Genomic DNA, 26,030 nt, shown 5'->3' with positions numbered 1-26,030 from the left:
TTGATGAGGCTTACTTAGAGGAAGACTGAGCTCCTCAAAGGCAAGGAGTGTGTTTTATTCACCTTTGGTCATTTAGTGCCCAGCACAGGGTCTACCCCAGAGCACATGGCCACCAAAGGTCTGCTGAATTAAATCAAAATGGAGAGGGAAGCAGAAAATAAACCTAAATATCACTGATAACTTTTGTCAAGATTAACTGAAAGTTGATAACTTTCAACAGGATAAACAGTCCAAAGGAAGACAGCAGTTGGCCATTAATTTAACAAACTCATTAGGCTGTCAACACAGTCACAACTTCAAATTGTCCACAGTCTGCCTAGAGGCTGAATGCCAGCAATTTGCAGCAGGGAAGAAAAATGCATAAGGTCATGAATTATCTGCTTACATCTCAATTCGGAAGGATGTGTATATAATCTACACATACATAAACACACACACAGTCTCAATGTTGCTGAGATACCCCTGCTTGTGCCCATACACGTATACCCTGGGTACCTACAGAGATACACATTTGCCTGCAATGCGAGCATTCTGGAGAGCAGGACCACTGCCTCATCTCCTCTCCAGCAATGAAACCAAGATAGCAGGGACATTTGTGCAGAATGGTTAAACTCAGATTTCAACTGGCCCTAATACAAAGTCCTATATTGCCATGGTTATTTAACTTCCCCATTCTCTCTAGGCCCCACGAAAAAGGCTTGCTGAATGACTCCATAACCACTGGCAGTCTCAGGGAATACTTTCTCATGAGCAAATGCTGACCTACCCAGTAAGCTAAGCACATGGTCTATATTCATTCCTAGTAATTAGGTCAAAGCCCACAGGGTGCACCCTGGCTTACCAAGAGAAGCCAGCTGCTTGGTCCAGAAGTTAGGCTCCCAGGTGAATCTGATACTCCAAGGGGAGCCAGGATCTGTGTTACAACTTGTCTCCAGCAATCGTTGCATCTGAAACACAATCTGACAACAGCACCAAAGGTAATTTATCTGGGCATCTTGTGCCTGAGTGACAACTTCCTCTCCCTCACTCTTTGGACAGGTTGAAAGGCTTAAAGTCATGGCTCTTTAGCCTCTGGTCATCCCCCATATTTTCATTCCCTTGTACTTTAGTACCTTCCCATCCACCCAGTTGATCTGCTTCCTCTTCTCAAGGCTTCTGGAACCCTTCCATTCTTATCTCTTCCAGGCCTCAAATGATTTGAATTCTCCCTGACAACATAATTGCCTGGCAGTAATCCATTCTACCACCACCATTGCCTGGCAGTAACAAAGAACTGCAGACTTTCCCAGCTGAGTTACCCAGGTCCTCTGTACATGGGGTTTGGTAAAAGATGGTATTTAAATGAAGGCTTTTTATTAAGAACTAAAAAAAAAAAAAAAAAAAAAAAAAAAAAAAAAAAAAAAAAAGATGGTATTTATTTACTAACCCAAAAACAGTGATTGAATTTGAAAGATGGATAGAGCTATCTTAGTCCCCCTTCCATCCTTAAAAAAAAAAAAAAAGCACTTCCAAGGATAGCCTCCCTGCCCGTATGGCAAAGGTGGCAGTACTCTGATCAGCTTCAAGGACAGGCTGAGGAATTGGTGGTTGCTCTTACCAGCTCTTTGCTGAAAAGGAAAGGGATGCTGGTTTTGCTGCAGACAGCCCAACTGATGAAATTCTGCACATGCTCAAATTGACGATTGAGAACCATGATGCTCTGTAACTGCTGTTCCAGCTTCCGCTTTCTCTCATTAGTAATGCCCTGGGTATAAAGAGAGAAGACAGAGTCCATGATTCTGTTCTTGGACTGAAGTCTGCCTACTTGGGAAATCCGGTTGCCTATGTATGTCAGTGTTTACACTGATGGAATCAGATGAGACTACATCCCTAAGAGGAGGACAGCAGGACAGAGTGCTGCCATGGACTACTGATGGATGGAGGAGTGGAAGGAGAGATTCGTGGGAGATTTTATAGTGCAATATGGAATGGGTGATAAATGAATAAGGAAATGAATGAATGTCTACATCTCTTGGGTATAACTTGCTAGAGAAGGTGGTTGTTTTGTGACTTTCTCTTACTAGATCACAGTCAAGGATGGTAGCTGCCTAAGAGCCATACAGAGCATTGATGAGAATTTGAGCTGATTTTCCAGCCCTTAATGAGGCACCTTCCCAAAATTAGGTTGGACATTTTAAGATACAGGGAGCAGCGGAGAGCCATGGAAACTACATATCTAAATTCTAACCCAGACTCCTCTGGGCCCTGGGACTGTTTGATATGTGCCTAGCTTTTGACCCAGTGAGAGAACAGAACCCATTCATCTCATCCATCTGTCCACATATACCTCCAACTCTTCTATGAGCCCATTGGCCTGTTTGTTCAGCTCATTCATCAGAACCATCTTGGCCATTTTGATCTGGTTTTCCACCTTCCTATGCTGATGCTTCACTTCAAAAATCCTGTAAACATAATGGGACAACAAACATGGTAAGCCCTTTCTTCATGGCCTATAAGGACTGAGAGATAGCAAACACAAGAGCCAAACTTGGAGGCTACCTGTTAATATATCAGGGCCCAGAAGACACCAAATATAAAGACAAGAGAATATTCCTCTACCACCCTGCCCTTTGTACAACCCAGCCCACTTGATTTCAGCTGGCCAGTGGCCCAAAGTTCAACTTGGTTTTCTCTAGGTAAACCTAGCAGCTCACCAGTTGGCACAGCACTAGAGGCAGGACCAAGAGAAAGAGTATGGGTATGATTTCACATAATTTGCTGTCTTAAAAAGGAGGACACTCCAATAAATGGTGCTTTGAGATAAAAAGAGGATGGACAGAGACAGAAAACAGACTAGTGGTTTCTGAGGAGTGGGGAGTATCAGGGGGAATGGGGAGTGACTAATACTGAGTGTGGGGTTTCTTTTTGGGGTAATGAAAATGTTCTAAAAGTAGATAGTGATTATGTATGGTTGTACAATTCTGTGAAAATACTAAAAGCCACTGAATTATACATTTTAGAAGGGTGATTTTATGGTATGTAAATTATAACTCAGTGAAGTTGTTTTTTTAGAAAAGGGCATGGGCTATGAAGTCACTATAGGCCTAGCTTTCAAATCCAGCTCAGTCATTGACTAGCTGTGTGACCTCATATGAGTCACCTAACCTCTCTGAACCTCAATCTCTTTTTTTTTTTTTTTTTTTTTTTTTGAGACAGAGTCTCGCTTTGTTGCCCAGGCTAGAGTGAGTGCCGTGGTGTCAGCCTAGCTCACAGCAACCTCAAACTCCTGGCTCAAGCAATCCTCCTGCCTCAGCCTCCCAAGTAGCTGGGACTACAGGCATTCGCCACCATGCCCGACTAATTTTTTGTATATATATTAGTTGGCCAATTAATTTCTTTCTATTTATAGTAGAGACGGGGTCTCGCTCTTGCTCAGGCTGGTTTCGAACTCCTGACCTCGACCAATCCGCCCGCCTCGGCCTCCCAGAGAGCTAGGATTACAGGCGTGAGCCACCGCACCCGGCCTGAACCTCAATCTCTTTATCAGTAAAATGGAGATAATCCCTGGCTGAAAGAATTATAAGAATTGAACAAAATAATGCATGTATGATGTCCAACCCAGTGCCTGACACATGATGAGCTCTCAGTGCCTACTAATTCCTCTTCCTATGTAAAATATCAATGATTTCATATCATTTATAGATTTGTATAGAAAACACTAGGAAAAGGGTAATAAAGGGCAGATTGCCACTGACTTGTTACACCCTCATAATAAACAGCACTCTCTTCCCCAGTATCTACTCTGTACCTTTATCCTCAAGCACCTACTTCTAGCTAGTTCATAAGTTCATAGTTTGGTCCAGACTCATTCTGATCATCCTGACCTAGCTGGGCCTCAGTCCCAAGGTGATGACTCAAAGACCCCTCACTGTCCCTAAGACCTCTAATGCCAGGACATATGTCCATATCTGCTTAGTCGCATGTCTCCTTCATAGGCACTGCATCTGACCGCCCGTCATTGGAACCCAGGATGGGAGAGAACAGAGCATTTCCAGCACTGGCAAGGCTCCAGCCTGTGCTACCTGTCCTCAATTTGCTTTGCAGATGTCTGTAGACCGGATTTCTTGTGTGCCACCTGTGTTGTCACACTTTCCAGAAGCATCCTCTGGTTTTGCAAAACTTCTTCAACATGTCTGCACCTAGGGGATGAGGCAGAAAAAAAGCTGAGGAGGGCCAAGTTCTAGTCTGAGCATGCCAGCCAAGCAGGAGTCTCCACAGTGCATTGTCTCGGCCAGGCCCATGAAGGCTATGATTACATCTAGGAAAGTCCAAGGCACTGCAGGTTCTTGGCCCATTAGTTCTTTTCCAAAGAAGCCCCACAACAAGAGCAGAGAAAAACTTTAGCCCAGGGGCTGCAGGTTGGCTTGGGCAGGGAGAGGATTTTGATGCACTGGTAACCCAGAGTTCTCACAAGTAAGGAGTCCAGAACCCTCCCAAGCCCACCTCAGACAGCCCGCCAGCCCCACCTGTGTTCTTTGTGTTCCACCATTAGGCAGCTATGGCATGTGAGCACATCACAGGTCTCGCAGAATAGCTTGAGTACTTCCTGTGTATGTAGAGGACAGTACAAGGTGAAGTCCCCAGAACCACCATTCACTCCTGCCAGAGAAGATGGAGAAAGTGGGCTTCTCTGCCTCAGGTAGACCTCAGGTTAAGTTTTGCTGAGCAGCCCTTGGCCTTCAGTGGACACCACAGAGATACAGAACTTGGGGGAGGGTGGTGCAAACAGGATATGCCTCTACGGGGCCACAAGGAGGAATTCAGGCTCAGCCCAGCTGGATTTGCCCAGCTGTCTAGAAATAGCACACCATCAAGCCCCAGCATCCCACCACCTGCCAGAAGCTGAGGAAGGTACTTGCTACTGCTGCACATGGATCTCTTGCAGAATAATGAATACTGCACAATTAACCTAAACCTCTATCTTTATCAGGGTCCTATTACTACAGGGCTGAAATCAGCTACCCAGTCTTGCCAGGCTCCAGGTTAGATCACATAGATCATGAACTCTGGTTCCTGAGGGTTTGACAAATGTAAAACCCCTCCCACAATTCAAGGGCCTTGGGAAAAGACTTTCAAGAAGACTGTCATTTAAAACAAATGATGTGGGATAAACAAATGGATAACCTCTAATCCAGACTATCAAGTTAATCATGTAACTAAGTAGAAGTGAGGTGTGTTTGCTCCAAATAGAGGTGAACGGTAGGGAACTCAGCTAACTTTCACAACTTTCAACACTATTCCTCCATACACTATCTCACCCACACTCACCCACACTCACCTCCAACAGGGAGAGACTAGAGTGAGTCACCCCTTTGACTCTGAAGGAGGCTTTCTTCCTTTAGTAAAGGCTCCAAGACTACCCCTACCTTCTCCCCCAGCAAGGAAACAAGGTCAAAGAGCTATTTCTCCAGGGATTTTAGGGTTCAGTATTGCTTTATGGCATGGGAGTGGGTGGGGAGAGGGGCGATTGGTACCTGGAGATCCCTTTTGGGCCCTGGGAAAGAGCGGGCCACCAGGGGCAGGGCCATGCCGGTGCTCCTCTGTGCAAGAGCTGCACAGCCAGCGATTGCAGTAGGTGCAGAGGATGTGTGCTGCCCTTTTCTCCTTGCACTCGGAGCAGTTCTGGAAGCAGAGAGTTCTAGAGTTACTGACAATATCCTCATTTGGACCTGCCTTACAAGTGGCAAATGCTCTAAGGATTGCAGTTCCATGTGGCTGTTCCTCCACTATTCTGGAGTGTAATCTATTACGGAGCACTGCCTGGGGACATGTGGGGGCTTGTGAAGCAAAGTACCCTTTGTGACTAAAGGAACAGTGGCTGCTTCAGGGGCTGTTCACACTAGTCCTGAGGCTGAGGACACCCAGGGGAACAAGCCAGGGACCTGACCTCAAGATATGCACAGGCTGGACAGGATGGTACCTATTAGATGAGTAACGCTGTGATAAAAGAATGCAACAAGAACTAAGGAAGCATAGGGAGGTTTCCAGGAACTTAGTCTAGGAGTGGCTAGGAAGGTTTTCACAAAAAGGTTATTACATCTGAGTTGGATGCTGAATGACAAGTAGGTTCACCAGGCCAACAAGGGAGGAAATTGTCATAATACAGGGAAAGCACAGGCATAAGCAGAAAATTCAATGTGCCTTCAGAGAGGAGAGAGCCCCAAATGTGGGAGTACACAGAAAGATGATCAAATTAGTCAAGAAAGAGCAAGTACAGACCAACTTTCAGAGCTGTGTTTCCACACCTGGAGTTTGCCTGCTCTGAGAGTACCTAGGCATCTCCTAATCCAAATGTTCATTTATTTGGTCAGCAAATATCTTGCTAGGGCTTATATAAAATATCAAGAGAAGAGAAGATTTGGGAAAACTTGGCTTGTGTATGCCTGGATCATACAGGCCACCTAACTGATGTTGGTTCTGGAAGTTTTTCTAATTATACTATGAACTCCTTGAAGGTAGAGTACATGAATCTATCTCCTTAGCATGCAGCACAGGACCTGGCACATGTCAGACATTCAATAAGAATTAGATATAGGAATAAGGAAGTAAATTAGTGAATGAATAAAATGTAGTGGCAAGGCTACTCTAGTGGAGAAGGAACAGAAGGAGTATCAGTCAGTAAATGATATAAAATTTAAGAAATTCAGGAAAAAGTGATAGTTGTTAATACAGGCAAGATTAACGAGCCCATTTAATCCAGGCTGGTATATGAATTTCAACTTAGTAGTATAGAAAAGGAAATAAAAGCCCACTGCTAATATTTTTCAGTAAAAGCTATAAGAGAGAGAAAAATATCTAGTTATATTAAGCAATTCTTAAAGTACTTTAAGATAGCATTCACCTTCTGCTCAAAGCATTAATACTAAAAACAAAAAGCCTGTAATTTTCACTTAATAGAAAACTCCCTCTTTGCTTTCCCCAACTCAAACATTTTTATTTTTTTCTAGATAGAAGGATGGAAGGATAGTTGATGATTGGGCAAATTGATAAAAGGAATAACACAGACTTATGGACACAGGACTCACAGATTTCTGAAAAGGATCAACTGTTGCTTTCCTTGTCCTGACTTACCCTGGCCATCTTGGGTTGCCCAGCAGGAATGCACTGCAGAAAAAAATGTTCAGCTACATCCTCGGTAAGATACACTTGCTTACACCCAGGACAGGAGATGAGCTCTGGGGAGGAGGAGGGAAAGAAAGACAGCAGAGTCAGAGCAACATGGCAGATTACACACGGGCCTAGACACAAAGCTTTCTAGTACACTAAGATATGTGGCAATACCCACTTGTGCCAAAATGAGCTATGTGTGATGCTAATAGGTACCCTGAACATGACCACCCCATTAATGGCCTGCCCTACAAACCGTATGGTCTCCTCACATCCTTGTATTTACCTGGTCCCATCTTCTACCCATCCCCATAAATAATGCTACTAAAGGCCCAACCCTGCTCTGGTTCTGATAATTTAGGGGCCTTCCTGCTGCTCCCATTCTTTATTCCATATCCAAGAGCCCAGCTCCCATCACTGGCCAAGAGCCAGAGAGTCAGTTTAGCCAGGACATAGCTCCAGTTATTAAGGTTACTATGTAGCAGGATTAATAAAAAATCTCAAAGCTAGAGCCTCCTAGAAAAGCAAGGTTCCATGCCTGCTCATCTAGGAAGTATTTTCCTCTTCTTATAGCCAATATTGATCAGTCTGCCCCTAGGGCTCAGAGGTCTACTGCTGGGCTATCTCCACCTAGTTCCTATTGAGTGCATCATATATATGTATGTTTCACCTATGAACAACTTGACCTATTCCCTCTCTCCAGAGAAATGCAACATTCTCTAACACATTCCTCAGCATAGTGGGCTTCTGAATTATATAAGCGGCAGAAGACTGCCATCTTGGAGACTATAGTGACTCTCCAGGCCCACCCCAAAAGCAGTCATCCCACTGGGAACAAGGAAACGAGCCCCTTGAGCACAGCAAGACACCTGTGTCCAGGGATGAGGATGACCTGGAAAGGGGTGGGCTATGGCAGTGAATGCAGCAGTACCAACACAGTTTCTCTGCCTTATCTCATGTAATGTGGAGATACCTCAAAGAGCTACAAGTAGAACTACCATTTGATCTAGCAATCCCATTACTGGGCATCTACCCAAAGGAAAAAAAAAAGACATCTGCACTCAAATATTGATAGCAGCACAATTCATAATTGCAAAGAGGTGGAAATAACCCAAATGCCCATCAATACATGAGAGAATTAATAAAATGTGGTATATGTATACCATGTAGTCCCACTCAGCCACAAAAAAACAATGGTAATCCAGCACCTCTTGTATTATCTTAGATAGAGCTAGAGCCCATTCTACTAAGTGAAGTATTACAAGAATGGAAAAACAAGCACCACATGTACTCACCATCAAATTTGTATTAATGAATCAATATTTATGTGCACATACAGTAGTAGCATTCATCGGGTGTCGGGCAGGTGTGAGGGAGGAGGAGGGGGTGGGTATAATACACACCTAATGGGTGTGGTGCACATGATCTGGGAGATGGACACGCTTGAAACTCTGACTTGGGTGTGGCAAAGGCAATATATGTAGCCTAAACATTTGTAACCCCATAATATGCTGAAATTAAAAAAAAATAGAAAAGAATGATACAATGGTAGTTGCTCTTGGCTTGCAGTCAGACGAATATAAGTCCGAATACCAGATTTACCACCCAATGACCCCAGGCAAGTCAATTAATCTCACTTAATTCCTCTGTGCCCCAGTTTCTCCATATGTAAAATAGAAAGGGAAATTAAGAATTGCTGTGAAGGTTAAATTAGATAGTACTTGAGAAAGCATATAGTTCTCTATGAATATAGACTTTGAATTCAAAAGATTCCTCATGTATCATTCATAGTAAGGCAACAACCTCAATTATCAATTCTCCCTAGTGATAAAAGTTAGATAGTCTGAGTAGTTGGTTGAAAAAATGGCCACAAACTCTTCCCCTTCTTGCAACCATACCCTTGCAATCCTACCATCAAAAAGTAGGAGGACTCTCTTACCCTTTGAATCTAGGCTGGCCTTGTGACTTGCTTTGGCCAACATAATGCAGCAAAAGTGACAATCAACAAGTTCCAAACCTAGACATCAAGTCGCTTTATATAATTCTGCTCTTGCTCTAAGAACTCTAAGACTGTCATGTGAAAAATCTAACCCGGAATTCAGATTGCTGGAAGAGGAGCGAGCATGCGTAGAGTGACCTTAGTTGTCTCAGGCATCCCACCTGAGGCGATCATAAACCAGCTAGTCCCAACTAACCCACTAGTTGAACATAGACACAGTACTGAACATAGCCACGATTGGCTAAGCCCAGCCCAAACCAGAACGACCCCAAGAATTCCAGCTTAAACTGCCAACTTGTAGAATCATGAACTAACTAAAGCTTAATTTTTTAACTACTATGTTTTAGGATGGCTTATTATGCGGTAAAAGCTAACTGATATACCCTAGAAAAATCAAAATCCACAAATTCATTTAAAATAACAGTTTAGGCTGGACACAGTGGCTAACACCTATAATCCCAATAATTTTTGAGGCCAAGGTGGGAGGATCACTTGAGGCAAGGAGTTAGAGACCAACCTGGGCAACATAGCAAGACCCTATTTCTACAAAAAAAAACTTAAAAATTAGCTAGGTGTAGTGATGTGTGCCAGTAGTCCCAGCTACTTTGGAGGATCACTTGAGCCCAGAAGTTAGAGGTCACAGTGAGCTATGATCATGCCACTGCACTCCAACTGGGGCAACAGAGTGAGACTGTCTCTAAAAAAAATAAAATAAAAAATAAAATAAATGTAATACTCTTCCCATCCCACCACCCCCTTGGACAAAAAAAGAAAAACCCATGAGTCTTTGCTGAGCCATGGGTATTAATGACAGAATTGCATCTGGAATCTCCTGGATATTCTCTTGCCTGTCAAGAACAGTGGCCATAAGTGAAGAAAGATGCCCTCCACAAGTGACATCATCCAGGGGAATAAAGTTACTGTCCCTTCCTTCTATTTGGCTCACCCAGGGGAGACCCTCCTCATTTACCCCAGGATAGAAAAGCTGCTCTAATTGTTGAAAGTGATTTCTTCAAGGCTTCCAACTCCCTGGTACCAAATGCCCAAATTTAACTAAACATAGCCTCATTAGCAGAGTGAATAAAAGAGAAAAAAACTGAATAGGTCAGATAAGGCGTTATCACATATCCTCTATCTCCCTTGGTCTTAAAGCCAAAATCTTCAGCTTGGCATTCAAGGCCCTTTCCAAATTGGCCTTATCTTTCTCTATTCTCATTCTAGCTTCATTCTAGCCCCAATCCCAATACACCAAACTTTGCATGACTCTGTCTACAAAAATGCTGTTCCCTTTTCCTGAAATACTCTTTCTTGCTCCCCTCCTTTTCATATAAACTCCTATTCATCCTTTCAAACCTGTCCAAATGTTCCACCTTTGAGAAGCAGGGTTAATTTCCCCCAGGATAAGTTAATTAGTCCCTCTTCTCAGTTTCCACAGCACTCTGACCATCCTTCTAGTATAACAAATATCACGTTGCATTTTAACTATCTGTTCATGTCTGCATACAAAAATAATTCACAATTGGTATTAAAGGATATTGTCTGATTTTTAGCATATCAGACAATAATAAAGTTCTCATTTATCATCAATAGGTTCTCAGACATTGCAGCGTTAAGTGAAACAACATAAAATGAAATCAATTTTTTTTTCTCATCAATGTTATAACTAAACCATGTTATTCGAAGAACTGTTATGTGTCATTTCACTTAAAGTCACAGTTTCTAAGAACCTGCTGACAATGTTAAGTGAGGACTTATGGTATTTCTTTTAGACTTATGTGTTCCATGTGTATTCCTTGCACTGACAGCCACTGAAAGCAGTAAGAAGCCACCTGGAAGTTTTCTGGGTGACATAAAAAAGCCAGCCCAGGAGGATAGAAGAAAGCAGAGGTGTGGTGGTTGGGAAAGGCTGTGAATTAGGAGGTGTGGATTCCAGGCCCAGGCCTGGCACTATCTGACTGTGTAACCTTGAGCAAGTGACCCCCTTTCACTGCTCCCTACTTTCTACATCATTAAAATAAATGGAATAGGAATAGCAGGAAAATATGGATTATCCAACCCTTTTACTCTGTCTATAGCAACCAGGTTTCATATATATTCCCCTGGGCAAGATGGGAAGAAACAGACAGACAAAGAGCAACCCAGCTATCCTCGTCAGAAAGTCAGGAGACAAGCTTGTAGCTGGGGACGGAGGTGAATTTAAAAGATCACCCCTCTGAAGAGGGGCTGCTGTAGCACAGGGTAGAGATGGGGAAACATCACAGTGGTCAAGCATTGTCCCAGGGAGGTTACGGGTCCCAGAGTGGACACAGAGGACATTACTCTCTTTGTGTCACAACACCTTTGTCCAGCAATTCTTCCCTTCCCTCAGAAGATCCCTAACCCCCATCAAGCTGTGTCAACCTTGAGCTTTTATTTTTTTAAGAGGATTCCCCATCTTCAATGAGGACGCCAAAACAAAGTTTTATTTTAGACAACTGGAATATATCAACTCTTATAGCTATGGATATATATATATATAATAACCAAACATCTAATTACAATATTTAATATTAGCTTAGTTCTAAATATGTATTTAAATTGCATTGTATATAAAATATTTAAATTTAGTGCTTTTTTTTCAGTTTGAATTATTCAAGCAATAGCCTTATACTTTTATTTCATATATAGGAACATTAATTCTTAGGAAAAAAGAGCCAGGACCCAAGGCCACATGATTATCCCCAGTAGAGGTGGGGCTTCTGCTTCCAGAATAAGGAAGTCACAGGCACCAGTGGTGCTCCTGGCTGCCTAGGGGCCTAGGAGAGCAGCTCTGAAAACTGAGGACATTCAGTCCACCTGTCACAAGAGCAAACACTTGTCCCCAAGAGGTGTGAGACAAATTTACAACTGTTTACCTCTACTCTCTGAACCAGGCACTTTATATGTGTTATGTCATTTAATCATCAAACTATCTCTCAGAGATAGGCATTGTCCCTATTTTATAGTTAGAGAGACTGAGGCTTCAAGAAGTTGTCACCTGTCAAAGATCACACAAGGCAGGGGCAGAATTACAAGTGGAACCCAAGTCGACTGTCCACCTCTAAAACCCATATGCTTTCCACTAAGCTATACTTCTCTATAATTCAACTATAAATAAATAACTTTATTTTAATTAACTAGATAATCTGATTATAAATAAAATATTCCATAATAATTATCAGACTCTAACAATGACCTGGACTCAGCTCTGGACTCCACAGGAGCTAGGAATAAAGTTTTAAGAAAGATGATCTTTTGAGAAAAAGCAAGTGAAATGGAGATTTTCTGCCTGGAGAAAATAAATCTGGAGGCAGTTTCATTTTATAGAGCAGTGGTTCTCAAACTTTGCTACAAATTTAAATCATAAGGGGAACTTTTTTTTTTTTAAGACAGAGTCTCACTCTGTTGCCCGGGCTAGAGTGCTGTGGCCTCAGCCTAGCTCACAGCAACCTCAAACTCCTGGGCTCAAGCGATCCTCCTGCCTTGGCCTCCTAAGTAGCTGGGACTACAGGCGCACCGCCAAGCCCGACTAAGTTTTTCTATTTTTAGTTGTTTGGCTAATTTTTTTGTATTTATAATAAAGACAGGGTCTCGCTCTTGCTCAGGCTGGTCTCGAACTCCGGAGCTCAAGCAATCCTCCCGCTTCAGCCTCCAAAAGTACTAGGATTACAGGCATGAGCCACCGTGCCCGGCCAAGGGGAACTTTTAAATATCCTGATATCCAGTTTACATCCATACCAATTAAATCAAAGTTTCATGAGATAGGGTCCAGGTATCAGTTTTTTAAAAATTCCCCAGGTAGCTGGTTGGAGTAGCACACGCCTGCAGTCCCAGCTACTCAGAAGCCTGAAGCAGGAGGATTGCTTGAGCCCAGGAGTTCAAAGCTGTAGTGTACCATGATCACACCTGTAAATAGACACCGTACTCCAACCTGGGCAATGTCTCTAAAAAAAAAAAAAAAAAAAAAAAAAAATTCCCCAGGTGATTACCATGTACAATCAAGTTTGAAAACCAGCATCTTAGAGCACCAGCTTCCCCTGTGGCTCAGCCTGATAGCTCTGTTCCCTATATCATGCAACTGAGAAAGGTAGGCTCATCTAGTTTTTAAAAGAGGCTCCAAGAAGTTAAGAAAGACTCTGAATACAGCTGTGATGTATTTCTCCTCCAGCAGAGAAAAGGGCAGATTCCCAAAAGACAGAGAGTGACCCGATACCCAGGTACCCTGGGGGTTGGTGTGGAGTTGGAAGACACATTTTGCTTTCCTGAACTCCCAGCTCAACTGAAGGACCAATGAGCAAGCTTAGAGGCAGCCTGAAGTTTGGCACTACCGTAACTGCTGCTGGGGCCTAGAGAGTGTGCTGAGCCCAGGAGTTAGTGAGGCAGCAAGGGGGACCTACGCTGGGTAGTCTACCCTGCAGATATGAACAGCAGGGCCTACACAACCTGGGGACCAGGGGGCTAGGGTAGGAGAAAAATCTCAAAGAGGTCTCAGAAAGCTAGCATTGAGTCAGCCCAGGCCACCAAATGAGGAGGTATACAGCCCAGGTACATAAGCCTGAGCCCAGTGCTAAGCAACCATGTGAGTGTTAGGAAGTCCTCCATTCCATAGCTCTTGTCCAGGACCCTATGAAACTGGCAGCTGAGGTTTAAGCTCTGATCCCAACAGAACAACGGCATCCTCTGGAGCAGCCTGGCACTCCTCTGCCACTTCCCACCTACAGAACCAACGCTGGACAGACTTTCACTGTTCCTCTAGCCTACCACATAGACTGACATGGCAGCCCTGAGACAGGGAATCACATAGCCCTTGTAGAACACAGGCAATACCTTGAACTACTTAGCAGTCCCTGATTACCTCTGTAGCCACAGGTAAAACACTTTACCTCCCACGCCTCTGTCAGGTACTACACAAGGAGAAAAAATACTCTGGTTTTATCCTCTGGCACGTTGGCCATCCTCACTAACAGTTCCTGCCCTCCCACCCCCAGGCAGTCCCAGAATACTGAGCATCAGCGAAGGCCCCCACCACACAGCCTCTGAAGCCTGCCTTGAGCCCCTAACTCAAAGCAGCACGACCTTCGAGAAACACATGGCACCCACTCCCCATATACCCAATCCCTGATAGAATGACAGATTTTGATCCAAATCACCCCTAAAGCAGCTGCTGCTTCTGCCCTTGGCTGCCAGCAGGCTTACCTGTGGCCCTGTTGCCCTGTGATTAGAGCAACACCTGGGAGAAAAGTCACAGGAGCGACAGGTGAGACCACCACAGGTCCCAGAGGATGGTGCTTACCAAGCGCCCAGGAACACCCACCCTGCATTCTGCAGCAAACCGGACTACAGGGCCTAAGCCTCAGAAAATGGGTTCTCTCCTCCCTTCTCTGATGCATCCTCAGCCAGGGCTACATTTCTCTAGCTCACCTGAGATACTCCTGCAAGAAAGGGCTTGGTTGACTCCTCCTGCTCCTGTTATCTTGAAGGCTCTGCAGCAATTTTCCCAAACTGAACAGCAAGAGGGAGACCTCAAAGAGGCGACTCTCTTCCTAGCTGCATCTCCTTCCTAATCCTCTGGGTGCCTTGGAATAGAAGCTCAGAAGGAAGAAAACGAGATTTTCAACTTTCAGGAACTAGCTCTGTCGCCCTCTGCACAGCTCGGGAGGCCATCATTCTCAGCCTTTTAGGACTCGATCCAAAAATCCTTCAGCCCTCCATGTTCCCCAAAATGATAGTGCTCATGTGTGGCTGGAACCTGCCCCGATCCGGCAGCTCATTTAAATAGAGCTCATCACAACAACAGTGTTGGTGGAGAAGTGAGTAGCTGCAGGGCCCTGGGGACCCCCTGTTTATACGTAGGAAGAATGATGCAATCTGGGTATGAAAATAGCAATCCAGAATGGAATAACAGGCTCACGCAGCAGCGGTGCCTGCACAGCCAGAGCTCAAGTTGACACACTCTGTCAGCCCTACACTGCTGCAGCACGCAGAAGCCAGGCACACACTCTCACCGCATCATTTTAAAAAACAGCAGGAGCCCGAGATATCCCTCCATTCTCCCAGCATTGAAGAAGGGTGTTTGGGGGGGCCTTCGACAGACATTAAAATCTGTCTCCTACACACTCACCTGCTCCTGCCACTTCACCTGAAGTCCTTATCCTGTGACGTCACAGTCTGTTGCCATAGTGACCAACTGTCCGTCACAGGCAGAGAATTAGGACTTCAGACAGAGAACACATATTTATGATGCACAAAGGTCCTGGGAGGTGTCCCTTGGCAGCTAACTCTATCCCCCAGGGAGATACAATCACATAGAAGTAGGCAGGAAATGGGAAGGAAAAACAGGGTTGAATTGGAGGAAAGGCATTGGGATGGGGCAATACTATAAGTAACAGCATAAATTCAAAAGCACAGAGCAATCAGATGAGGGGGTGTAGTAGCAAATGAGCTTGGAAAGATTGGCAGGAGAGTAAGCCCCTGAAGGGCCCTAAATGCTAAGGTAAAGAGCTCAATCTTTATCCTAAAAGAAAAGGCAAAAGGTTCTGGAGAGTGACCAAGCTGGGCTTTATGATTGTCTTGAAGGATGGGACATAGGAGGTCAGGGAAGAGGTTTGTCCGGTTGAGCATTAATGGGATCCTGAATGAGGGCAGAAGTGGAAAAAAGGGACAGAAGAGTCATTTCAAAGAGCACTGATAGGACATGACCAAATTAGGATGTTGGGGTAGTGGTGTGTGAAGAACAGGAACCAAGTGAATGGGCTGCCATGAACAGAGACAGGTACCAGGAGGAGGAGGAGAACAGTTGCCAAATCTCATTTTACTTACATTCTCCTTTCTCTGGCATCCATATCCTCTCAAGATCAGGCCTCACCCTGCCTTGCTTGGACCAGTGCTTCCCAAATCTAGAGGATTCTAGAAATCCTGAATCTACCAAATCTAAATCTCTTGGATGTGGGTGTGAGACCGGAATCTGTATTCTTAGCAAGTTTCCCAAATAATTCTTAGGCACCCAGACCAGCGCGGGTTCAAGGACCAGCAATCAGGAACCAATGGCCTGGACAACTGCAGTAGCCTAGCAGGTCTTCCTGTATCCAGTCCTGTTTCCTCCAACAGTCCTTCTCACTGAGCCAGAATGACTTTATAAAATACAGATTTGATCATAATCCACTGACCAAAACCTTCAATGGCTCCCCACTGTCCATAGAATAACTTAAATTAATCAAGATCATTTATAATTTGGCCCTAAATTTCCTTTCTGAACAGTTACCACTTCTCTCCTTCAAGCATCCCATATTCCAGCCAAAATTGGCTCCCTCCTGTTCTTAGTATTTGCCCTATCTTCTCCCCATGCCTCATCCTGACACTATTCCCTGAGATTCTCTTCCATATTTTTCTGACCCTGCCTCATTCCTGTACAGCTATTCTAACTTGGTGTCACCCACAGATTCAAACTCACCTAATATCCCCAGATGGAGCCTAAAATGGGTCAGAAAACCATAGCCCGCCTATCTTTGTAAATAAAGAACATAGTCACGTCCATTCATTTCCATATTGTCTATGGTTGCTTTTGTGCTGCAATGGTAGATTTGAGTAATTGTAACAGAGGCTGTATGATACACAAAGCCAAAAATATTTATTATCTATCCCTGTGCAGAAAAAGTTTGCCTACACCTGGCATAAAGCTCCTTAAATTGTTCTAGCCTTATCCTTTGGTGTAAAATTCTGATTATGGCGCTTCTGCTTGTTCCCAAGCCCACTCCCATCCCTGTGAACTCTAGTTCTTATAACTGGATCACAAATGAGCTGGACCTTCATGTTTGGATAGGATGTCACAAACAAGAAAAGGACTTTCACGAGGAAGGAACATCATAAACAGAAAAACATAGATGCCAAAGTATGTTGTTGGGAAGACTGGTAAGGCTGGAAGATGTCGAGAAATGGCAGGAGATAAGGCAACAAAATTAGTTTGGGACCAAACTGGGAAAAGCCTTGAAGGCCATGCTAAGTTTCTGTTCTGAACTTCAAGCAACTGGGAGCCTTTAGGTAGCTAGAAGTGCAGGCCCAGAGTCAGAGGGATTGATCAGGGTCAAAGCTAGAAGATCTAGGAGCATAACCACAGTGGCACTAAGTACAGTGAGATTAGAAAAAAAATCACTATAGAAAGAACAGAGAATAAATTGAGGTCAGGCAGTGGTATCCAGGGACTGTAGGGGCAGAGCCAGGCAGCAGATCTGAGCCAAGAGTCAGAATCTGGGCATGAAAGCCAGATGACTGGCTGAGGCTAGAGACAGATACATGGTCCACATCTTTTAGATCCCATGCTCCTAGGAACCACCTGGCTGTGAAATAGACTTTCTGTGCCAAGAAAGTACTCACAGTGGAATACAGAAGATGCAGACAGGACAACCACATGCTTATCTCATTTGATTGACCCTGGTTGACCCAGGTAGCACCTCTATCTCTTCTCACCCCAAATCTTAAGAGTCAATACAAAAACTGATACACTGACACACTCCATGTAAAGCCACTGATCCCATTTCCAACTGGCCCTGGAAAGAGAGACAATGGGGGAACCAAGGGCAACATCCTACCCTAAGTCTGCAGTTTCTACTGGCCCTCAAACTAAGGCAAGCTCTGGACTATTAGGCAAGGGAACTGGACTTTTTTCCTGGCCCTCCAGGTGTTCAATTATGTGACTTTTAGTAGGATTCTAGCCCTTTCTGGACTCCTGATGCCCCATCTATGCAGTGAGGGGTTGGAAATAACTCTAAGGGCTTTTCTTGCTCTCTGGCCTCCATAGCACTCAACCATGACTGTTCCTTCTTGAATGAGAGAGTTCCAGCAGACAAGAGGCCTCTCCAAGACCTCGTCCATCAATCACAGTCACCTTGAACTCCGTCACTCAGCAAATCTGTTCTAGCTATAGCCTCCTAAGCAGTACTGGCAGCAGCAAGCACATCCCCCCAAAACACAGCCTCCCTCCTTTCCATTACCTAGGGAATTGCTCTCCCAGTAACAGGTACTGTTCTGAGGTGCCAGTGCTACTCCCAGAGCCCTTGAGAGCCAATTAAGGTGAGGAAACTGTTCATGAACTAAAAAGCCACCCTACTGATAGGGCTCCAGAGCTCCAGCTTCTGCACCTGCGGTACACTCAGCTCGGCCCAGCTCAGCAGCCTGCCTTCCACCTAGGAGACTTGGGTTACTGCCCACAACAGACCCCACAAGGTTGGACACAGTGTTCAACACCTGGAACAAGCAAACAGCAGTCATCTGCCTCCCAGGCTCCTACAGCTGAGATCTCCCCCACTGCCTCTGCCTCCCATTCTAGCCCAAAACCATTAGAATCCCTCCAGCTAAGCTTCTCATTAAGATAAGAGTCATTTCCCTCTCTGACTCTAAGGTTGTAGCATCTTGCATCAGTTCCCTCTCTTTGGATCTTCCTAAAGCCCCAAGGCCTGCCCACTGAGGGCAGTGATTGCTCCCCCTTTCAGCATTCGTAGTGTACAAGGGATATGCTGTCACCTTTCACTAGCTTCAGGAAGGATGCGCTATGGTGGTTATTTAGTATTCTTAGAGCTCATCAAGTAGAGCCTTAAAAGCCAAAGAGGGGCTAGAGTTGCCCAGTCAATTAGTACTAGAGAGTCCAGACAAACTACAAGGGCTGTAACTTCCAGACCAGCGATTTTCCCACATCTCAATTGCATCCCCCCTCTGAAAATGGGAAAAGTAAGATACTAAATAAGTAGATTCTGGAATTTATATCTCAGAATCAAAGTCTCTGAGCCACAATTTGTCTTTTAGGTGATTTGAAGAGAAAAAATAAATAATGTTCCTTTTATTCACATGGGGAAGGACATACACAATTAATTGCCATCTCCCCTCCCTAAAACAACTAATAAAACCACAGCAACCCTGAAGACCTTGACCATAGAGCCAGTACATGTCAGTTTCAGGGATGCTAGCTCTCTTCAAATCTTGCCATATTTATTTAAAGTATCACTTTGGTAATCAATGGCCAATTGTCCAGATAGAATTTTAGCTGGGACCATTTTCAATTAGGCTTAAAAGCAAATAGCCCCAAGTAGATACTCTCATTGGCTGAGTAGATCCATTTCCAATATCCAGCCTTTCTGCACAGTCTGTAGCTCTAGCTCAGGCATCCTCAAACTATGGCCCACGGGCCACATTCAGATGTTTTTCCCATTTGTTTTTTTACTTCAAAATAAGATATGTGCAGTGCACATAGGAATTTGTTCATAGTTTTTTTTTAAACTATAGTCCAGGCCTCCAACAGTCTGAGGGACAATGAACTGGCCCCCTGTTTAAAAGTTTGAGGACCCCTGCTCAAGCCATTCCACTGCATGGCTAAGGCACTGCATACTCAGCACACTCCTAGCTTTACTCTGGTCCCCCCATCACTAGCTTTTGAAGATCTTGCCCAGCTGGTCTCCTCAAAGCCTGAGATGTGATGCAGACCCATTTTTCTAATTGCTGGGAGAATCTCAACTAGACTGTAGCTGTAAGAATTAAAGATCTGCCTTTGGTCCAGCAATCCCATTATTAGGTATACAGTAGTCCCCTTTATCTATGAAGGATATGTTTGAATACCCCCAGGAGGAGATGCCTGAAACTGTGGATAGTACTGAACCCTATATGCACTATGTTTTTCATATATATATATATATATATATATATATATATATATATATATATGTACACACACACACACACCTATGAAAAAGTTCAATTGATAAATTAGGTACAGTAAGAGATTAACAACAGTAACATAATAAAATAGAATAATTATAACAATATACTGTAATAAAAGCTACGTGAATGTGGTCTCTCTCTCTCTCTCTCTCTCTCAAAATATCTTAACATTTTGGGACCATGGTTGACTGCAGGTAACTGAAAACTTGAAAAGCAAAACCTCGGATAAGGGGGGCCTACTGTATATCCAAAGGAAGTGAAATCAGTTTATCAAAGAGATATCTGCAGTATTATTCACAATAGCCAAGACATGGAATCGACCCAGTGTCCCTTGATGAATGAATAGATAAAGAACATGTGGTATATATGCACAATGGAATATTATTCAGGCATTAAAAAAGGAAATCCTGCCATTTGTGGCAACATGAATGAACCTGGAGCACATTATGTTAGGTGAAATAATCTGTGCCCAGAAAGACACATACCATATGATCTCACTCATGTGGAATTTAAAAAAGTGGATCTCACAGAAGGAAAGACTAGAAGGGTGGTTACCAAGGGCTAAGTGATTGGGGGTGGACTGGCTGTGGAGATGTTGGTCAAAGAATACAAAAGTTCAGTTAGATAGGAGGAATAAGTTCAAGAGATCCATTGTACAGCATGATGACTATGGTTAATATATAGTATATTCTTGAAAGATGCTAAGAGAATAGATGCAAAGTGTTCTCACCACACAAATGATAACTATATGAGGTGATGAATATGTTAACTGGCTGGATGAGTCATTCCACAATGTACTTATACTTTCAAAACATCATGTTGTACACTATAAATATATACCATTTTATGTATCAATTTAAAATTTTTAATTAAAAAATATAAATAAAGAGTTGCACTTGATGGCTCAGGTTTGTTTGTTCTTTCCTCAAAGAGTCTCCCTAGAATCTCCCCAGCAGTTCAGTATTCTAGGTGAGTGTGAATTCACCCCTGAGCAAATGGCTACAATGTAGATCACAAGCTTGGAAGACAGCTGGGTATATTATTACCCAATGAAAAATATATTTCAGCATGTGCTTTTTCTAATTATTTAGTACCAAGAAAACTAGACTTGTTTATCACAAAGAGACACAGAGGAAGTAGAAGAAAGAAAATGAGATCTGGAGCAAAGAGGCATAGGACCTGTCTCACATTGACCACTTACTAAAATACTCCCTATTTCACAGTGTTATTAGATTGGAATGAGGCAAAATGTGTAAATGGAATGAGGCAAAATTTGTAAACTGTAAAGCAAAATTTATTTGTAATTTGTTTATAAATCATCAGGAACCTCTGAATAAGTGACATTTATTTAATACTTCATTGTTATTTCCCACACTGTCACTGTGAAATATTAATGTAATCTTTTCAGGGAAAATCAGAGGACACTTTGGAATCCTGTAGCATTTTACCATTTATTTTTTTAGGTACAGCTGCTTGCTGGAATGGGAACTCAATGTCCAAATGTTTTTCTTTTCTTTTTTTTTTGATTTTTGCAGAGACAGAGTCTTGCTATGCTACCCAGGGTGGTCTCGAACTCCTGGCCTCAAGCAATTCTCCTGCCTCAGTCTCCCAAAGTACTAGGATTACAAGCATAAGCTATATGCCTGGCCTATAGCACCTTACTTTTATTTATCACCTCATTCCAATTATTACTGTATAACTTGCAAGTGAATTAACTGCAAATGAATGAACTGTATTTGAATTGCTATACTCTAGCAGTTGATTTTTCTGAATATCTATCAGTTTCCTTAATAATAATCACTATCAGAATTTTCCAGGTAGTATGCAATATACTAAGCACAAATGTATCATTTAATTTATTCCTCACAGTAATATTATGAGGCAAGCACTATATTTTGTCACTCATCACATAAGCAAACAGGTGCTTAGAAGTTTAAATCACTTGCCACAGGTCACATAGGCGAGCTGATGTATTCTTAACCACAACTTCACATTCGTCACATGTACTTCCTCACTGAAGAATAGAATAAAGCAGTCTTTTTGTAAATAAAATTATAAAAGAATCTGATGGCCCTCTTCCTCTATTAACATGTTCTCCTTACTTACTTTTCAGTGTCTTTTAACTTTTCAGCCTCCAAATAGTTAGAATACATCATTGCATCAGTGGCAATATGGATTATTTCCCCTTCTTTCTTCACTGAACACCACTGGCTTTACTAACTTTTTTTTTTTTTTTTTTTTTTGGAGACAGAGTCTCACTCTATTGCCCGAGCTAGAGTGCCATGGCATCAGCCTAGCCCACAGCAACCTCAAACTCCTGGGCTCAAGCAATCCTCCTGCCTCAGCCTCCCAAGTAGCTGGGACTATAGGCATGCACGCCACCATGCCAGGCTAAATTTTTTTATATATATTTTTAGTTGGCCAATTAATAGCTTTCTGTTTTTCAGTAGAGACGGGGTCTTGCTATTGCTCAGGCTCAGGCTGGTTTGGAACCCCTGACCTTGAGCCATCCGCCCACCTCAGCTTCCCAGAGTGCCAGGATTACAGGTGTGAGCCACAATGCCCGGCTGGCTTTACTAAACTTATAGACAAACGATTTCACAAAATCAAGGGTATGGTCTTACAAGGGTATATTCTAAAGCCCTCTCCTTAATGGTATTTAGTGATAAGGATTAGCTACCCTGAACAGATGGAGGAGGGGGAGTATGGCATAATATGCAGTGGGATATGTGTATCCAGCAGTTTCTATGAAAGTTTGGTACCTTTTCCAAAATATTTGAGAATAGCGGTTTTTGAATAAACCCACTAGTAATGTGCTGCCATTTGTCTGCTGATGCCAAATGGTATGGACCTAAACCTGCTGATTTGTAGGATACCAGAGTTCTCTTGATCATGGTTGTACCTCTGGATGACTTAAAAATGGCTGCTGAGATTTAGATTTAGGACCAAAGTTATTCTAAGTGACACAAACTGGCAAATACTACAGAAAATATATGGCAATCTTACATTTTTTTCAGGTCTGCTTCTGCTACTTTGATGTTAACATGCAAAGATTTTCTATAGGTTTCCTTGGTCACCTATCTGTGTGATGACATCAGAAACTTCTTCAAATCTGCTAAACTGATTTTGTAGATCTATCTCAGAAATGGCCTGGCCAAGGCCACCCACAAAAGGACACTTTCTCTGTTGGCTTTCATGAAGGTTGGGCATATACTCAGTGTATTCACCTCATTTCCTACAGCCAGTGCTGCAGCAGCCCCTAACCTATAGTCAAATGTCCCAACAAGACTATTCTCTTCCTCCTTGATTTCCAACCCAGCCTCTAAAGTTTTCGTTGCCACAGTCAGTTCCCGACGCTTCTTTATTTTGTTTCTTGGTATCCTGACTACCGTGATGCCTCCATCACCTTCCTCTGAATGACCACCAAAGAGCCTAAACCAAAATCCCCCAGTTTCTACTGGAGAAGCTTATCGCCATGGGTACACCAATTCCTAGTCTAGCGAAAGCCCACTCTTAACTGCAATGCCATGATGCCTTAAAGAGAGCTAGATTTGTGCTACAAATCACTTTTGAAATACTGCAGAGAACAAAACAAACAGAAAAGATCCATGATGATGTTTCTAAGTGTTGCTAGCTTATTTGACTTTTTCATTGTATGATTACATTCTACAGATACTCCCTGTAGCTCTGTTACATGCCCTGTGCTAAAACACCGAAATGAAGGGACCTGGTTCCTGCCTCCAAGGACTTCACAGTTCTCACTGCGATTGTTTCCTAGGAAACCTGACATTCAGGAGCAAGACACAGGCTCCTCCCTGCTGGGCAGCAGCTTAAATAGTGAACGGTTCACTAGTCAGTGTGCTTCTGTTCAAAATCTGCTCCTGACCAACCCTACGAGACCAGCCATTCCTCCTCTGCCTTGGAGTTTTAGTGAGGCAGAACACAATCCTCTTCATCTGGGGAGTCAGCCAAACCTTGAATCAAAACCTTCTCAGGCTTCTTAGTAAGGAAATTCTAAACATGAAAAGTTGCAGCTTACACAACAGATATACTAGGCATCAAGAGGATTTGCTTTGTCTCAGAGATTCCCCCAAAGAATTGCTTTCAGCCCCAAGTGTCCCCTGGGTGTTTAAATTATGATTATTTCTCCCCCTGAAATTCACTTCCTACAAAACAGAAAAAGACCTGCTATGTCGAAGGAGGTGAACCTGTGATGTGTTTGTACTTACCATCTGGGACAGTCCGGTGAGCCTTGGCAATCTGTCCTAGTTTCTGGATCAAGCCCTGGAAGCAACCCTTACAGAGCAAATGCTGGCAGGGTAGAAGCCAAGAGCCCACATTTGATAGGTACTGACGGCACAATGAGCATATCAGTACGATAGCTTCCATCTGTCCATTCCTAGAACAGTGTTTCTGGTCAGCTTGTGGCAGTCCCATGAAGCTCATGCCCATGTCCACGCCCATGCCCGTTTCCATGCCGGGAGCTTTTCCATTGATATCCTCAAGCATGAAGCAACGCATAGAACGAGCAAGCTCCACTCGCTGTAAATGAAACACAAAGCAGAATAATTTATTTCTTTGGGGCAGAAGTTCCTGGATAGGCCAGAGAGGCTTCAGAGAAAACAAAGGCTCAGCAGTCTAGGCATGTCCCTCCCTAGAGCTGGAGGCTCATGCCTCAACTTAACCACTCATCTGGGCCCAAAAAGATAGTACAGCAACTCCACCATGGAAAACAAAGCCTGGAGGTGTCTGCCAAGTTGTTTCTTACAGAGTTTCTTTGCCCTCAAAAGCATCCCAGACCTATGTCTCTCCTTATTGGTAGACAAGCTTGATCCAAGTTTTAATCTTGGAAAAGGGAAGGAAATTTATTAAGTGCCAAGTTTATGCCAGGTGCTTTATATACTTTATTTTAATCTTTACAATCACCCTTGGAAATAGGGATTATGATATTTTTACTAATTAAATAAAAACATGAGGGACAGGTTGAGGAAACTGAGGCTCAGAGAGGTTGGTTCATGCACAAAGACAGATGGTAAATGACAGAGTTCAAATTCAAAACCAGGGCAGTCTGATTCCAAACTCCACACTCTTAACTACTGAAATGTTCTCAACTGAGGTCTATATGCATATTTTCATGAGTTCTCCCCAGTTAATTTTTTAAATTAGTGCCTCATTATAACAATAGAGCTTATGTTTTTGTTTTTTGTATTTTTGAGACAGGGTATAACTACGTTGCCCAGGATGGACTCAAACTCCTGGGCTCAAGTGATCCTCCTGCCTCAGCCTCCTGAATAGGTGGGACTATAAGCCCATGGCACCATGCTCTAGAATGGATCATCTACATAGCCATTACAAGATTTTAGGGGCAGTGTTCAGAGCTCAGGATCTAGTACACACCAAGCAATATTACTTGTCTTAGGTTAATGAGTAGAGAGAGGGGCAGACTTAATACATAAATCATGGATTCTTACCATGTGAAATCTAAATGACATTGTGGCACATAATGATGAATGTTTTATGGTACTTGGAATAGAGAAAGGAGTTGGGGAAATCAATCTATCATTATTGTGGCATATGTTTGCTGAACTAAGCCATAAAAGTGAGCACCGAATTTAAATTGCAGTGTTAATTTAGTTTAGCAAAACATCATCTACACATTAATACTGTTAATATTAAACAAAATTAACATTGTTAATTTGATGATTTTGGTTTTGTAGCTTTTTTATAATTTGTAAACTGTACTTGGTTTTATAATTGTATTAGAACTCAAAGCAAAAGGAAGTTGTACTCAGGTTTATATATATACTTATTTAAGAAACAAAATGAAAAATTTAATTTAAATCTGGGGCTCTGTAATTATGCAAGTTTGAGAAAAAGAATTCACTCTAGTCTGAAGTCTTTGGGAGCTAAGCCTATTAACAATGAAGGGTAATGGGGCTGGGAGAGGCCAGGCTGCTTGGGGCCCAGAAAGGTGTCACTACATAAAGCAATGGGTAGACTTTCACTTCTAATTCCTTCTGGGGCTCTAGGGACAATTATTTGGCAGAAAGAGGCTATAGCAGCAGTCCCAGCAGAGGTGAGGGTAGTCTCTATTAGAAGGGTTAAGTATGGCTGAGTTTATTCCATTAGACCACTGGTTCTCAAACTTTTGGTCTTCGAACTC

At 43.1% G+C, this 26,030-nt stretch overlaps 2 protein-coding genes across 4 annotated transcripts in view; one reads left to right on the top strand and one right to left on the bottom strand.

Annotated features, from left to right (window-relative positions):
• The window catches only part of TRIM66 (tripartite motif containing 66), a 43,621-nt gene extending 28,911 nt beyond the window's left edge, over positions 1-14,710 (bottom strand). For 2 of the 3 annotated variants that reach the window (XM_012783970.3, XM_076002193.1), the window contains exons 1-8: positions 14,585-14,710; positions 7,111-7,214; positions 5,514-5,661; positions 4,506-4,638; positions 4,062-4,178; positions 2,327-2,441; positions 1,598-1,744; positions 842-959 (exon numbers count right to left, since the gene is read on the bottom strand). In XM_012783970.3, coding sequence (XP_012639424.2) covers positions 842-959; positions 1,598-1,744; positions 2,327-2,441; positions 4,062-4,178; positions 4,506-4,638; positions 5,514-5,661; positions 7,111-7,119 — 787 coding nt within the window. In that variant the 5' untranslated portion in view covers positions 7,120-7,214; positions 14,585-14,710. Of the gene's footprint in view, positions 1-841; positions 960-1,597; positions 1,745-2,326; positions 2,442-4,061; positions 4,179-4,505; positions 4,639-5,513; positions 5,662-7,110; positions 7,215-14,584 lie in introns of those variants that run through there. The other variant, XM_012783962.3, reaches the window with a different exon arrangement.
• Positions 1,316-26,030, top strand: part of RPL27A (ribosomal protein L27a) — a 36,963-nt gene continuing 12,248 nt past the window's right edge. The window contains exon 1 of the mRNA XM_012783972.3: positions 1,316-1,319. The gene's annotated coding sequence lies outside the window, so the exon portion shown is untranslated. The remainder of the gene's footprint in view (positions 1,320-26,030) is intronic.

This window comes from Microcebus murinus, chromosome 4 (assembly GCF_040939455.1).
Source record: "Microcebus murinus isolate Inina chromosome 4, M.murinus_Inina_mat1.0, whole genome shotgun sequence".
Lineage (NCBI taxonomy): Eukaryota > Metazoa > Chordata > Mammalia > Primates > Cheirogaleidae > Microcebus > Microcebus murinus.
Note: the sequence above shows the minus strand (reverse complement) of the source record. Positions and strands in the feature narration are given on the sequence as shown.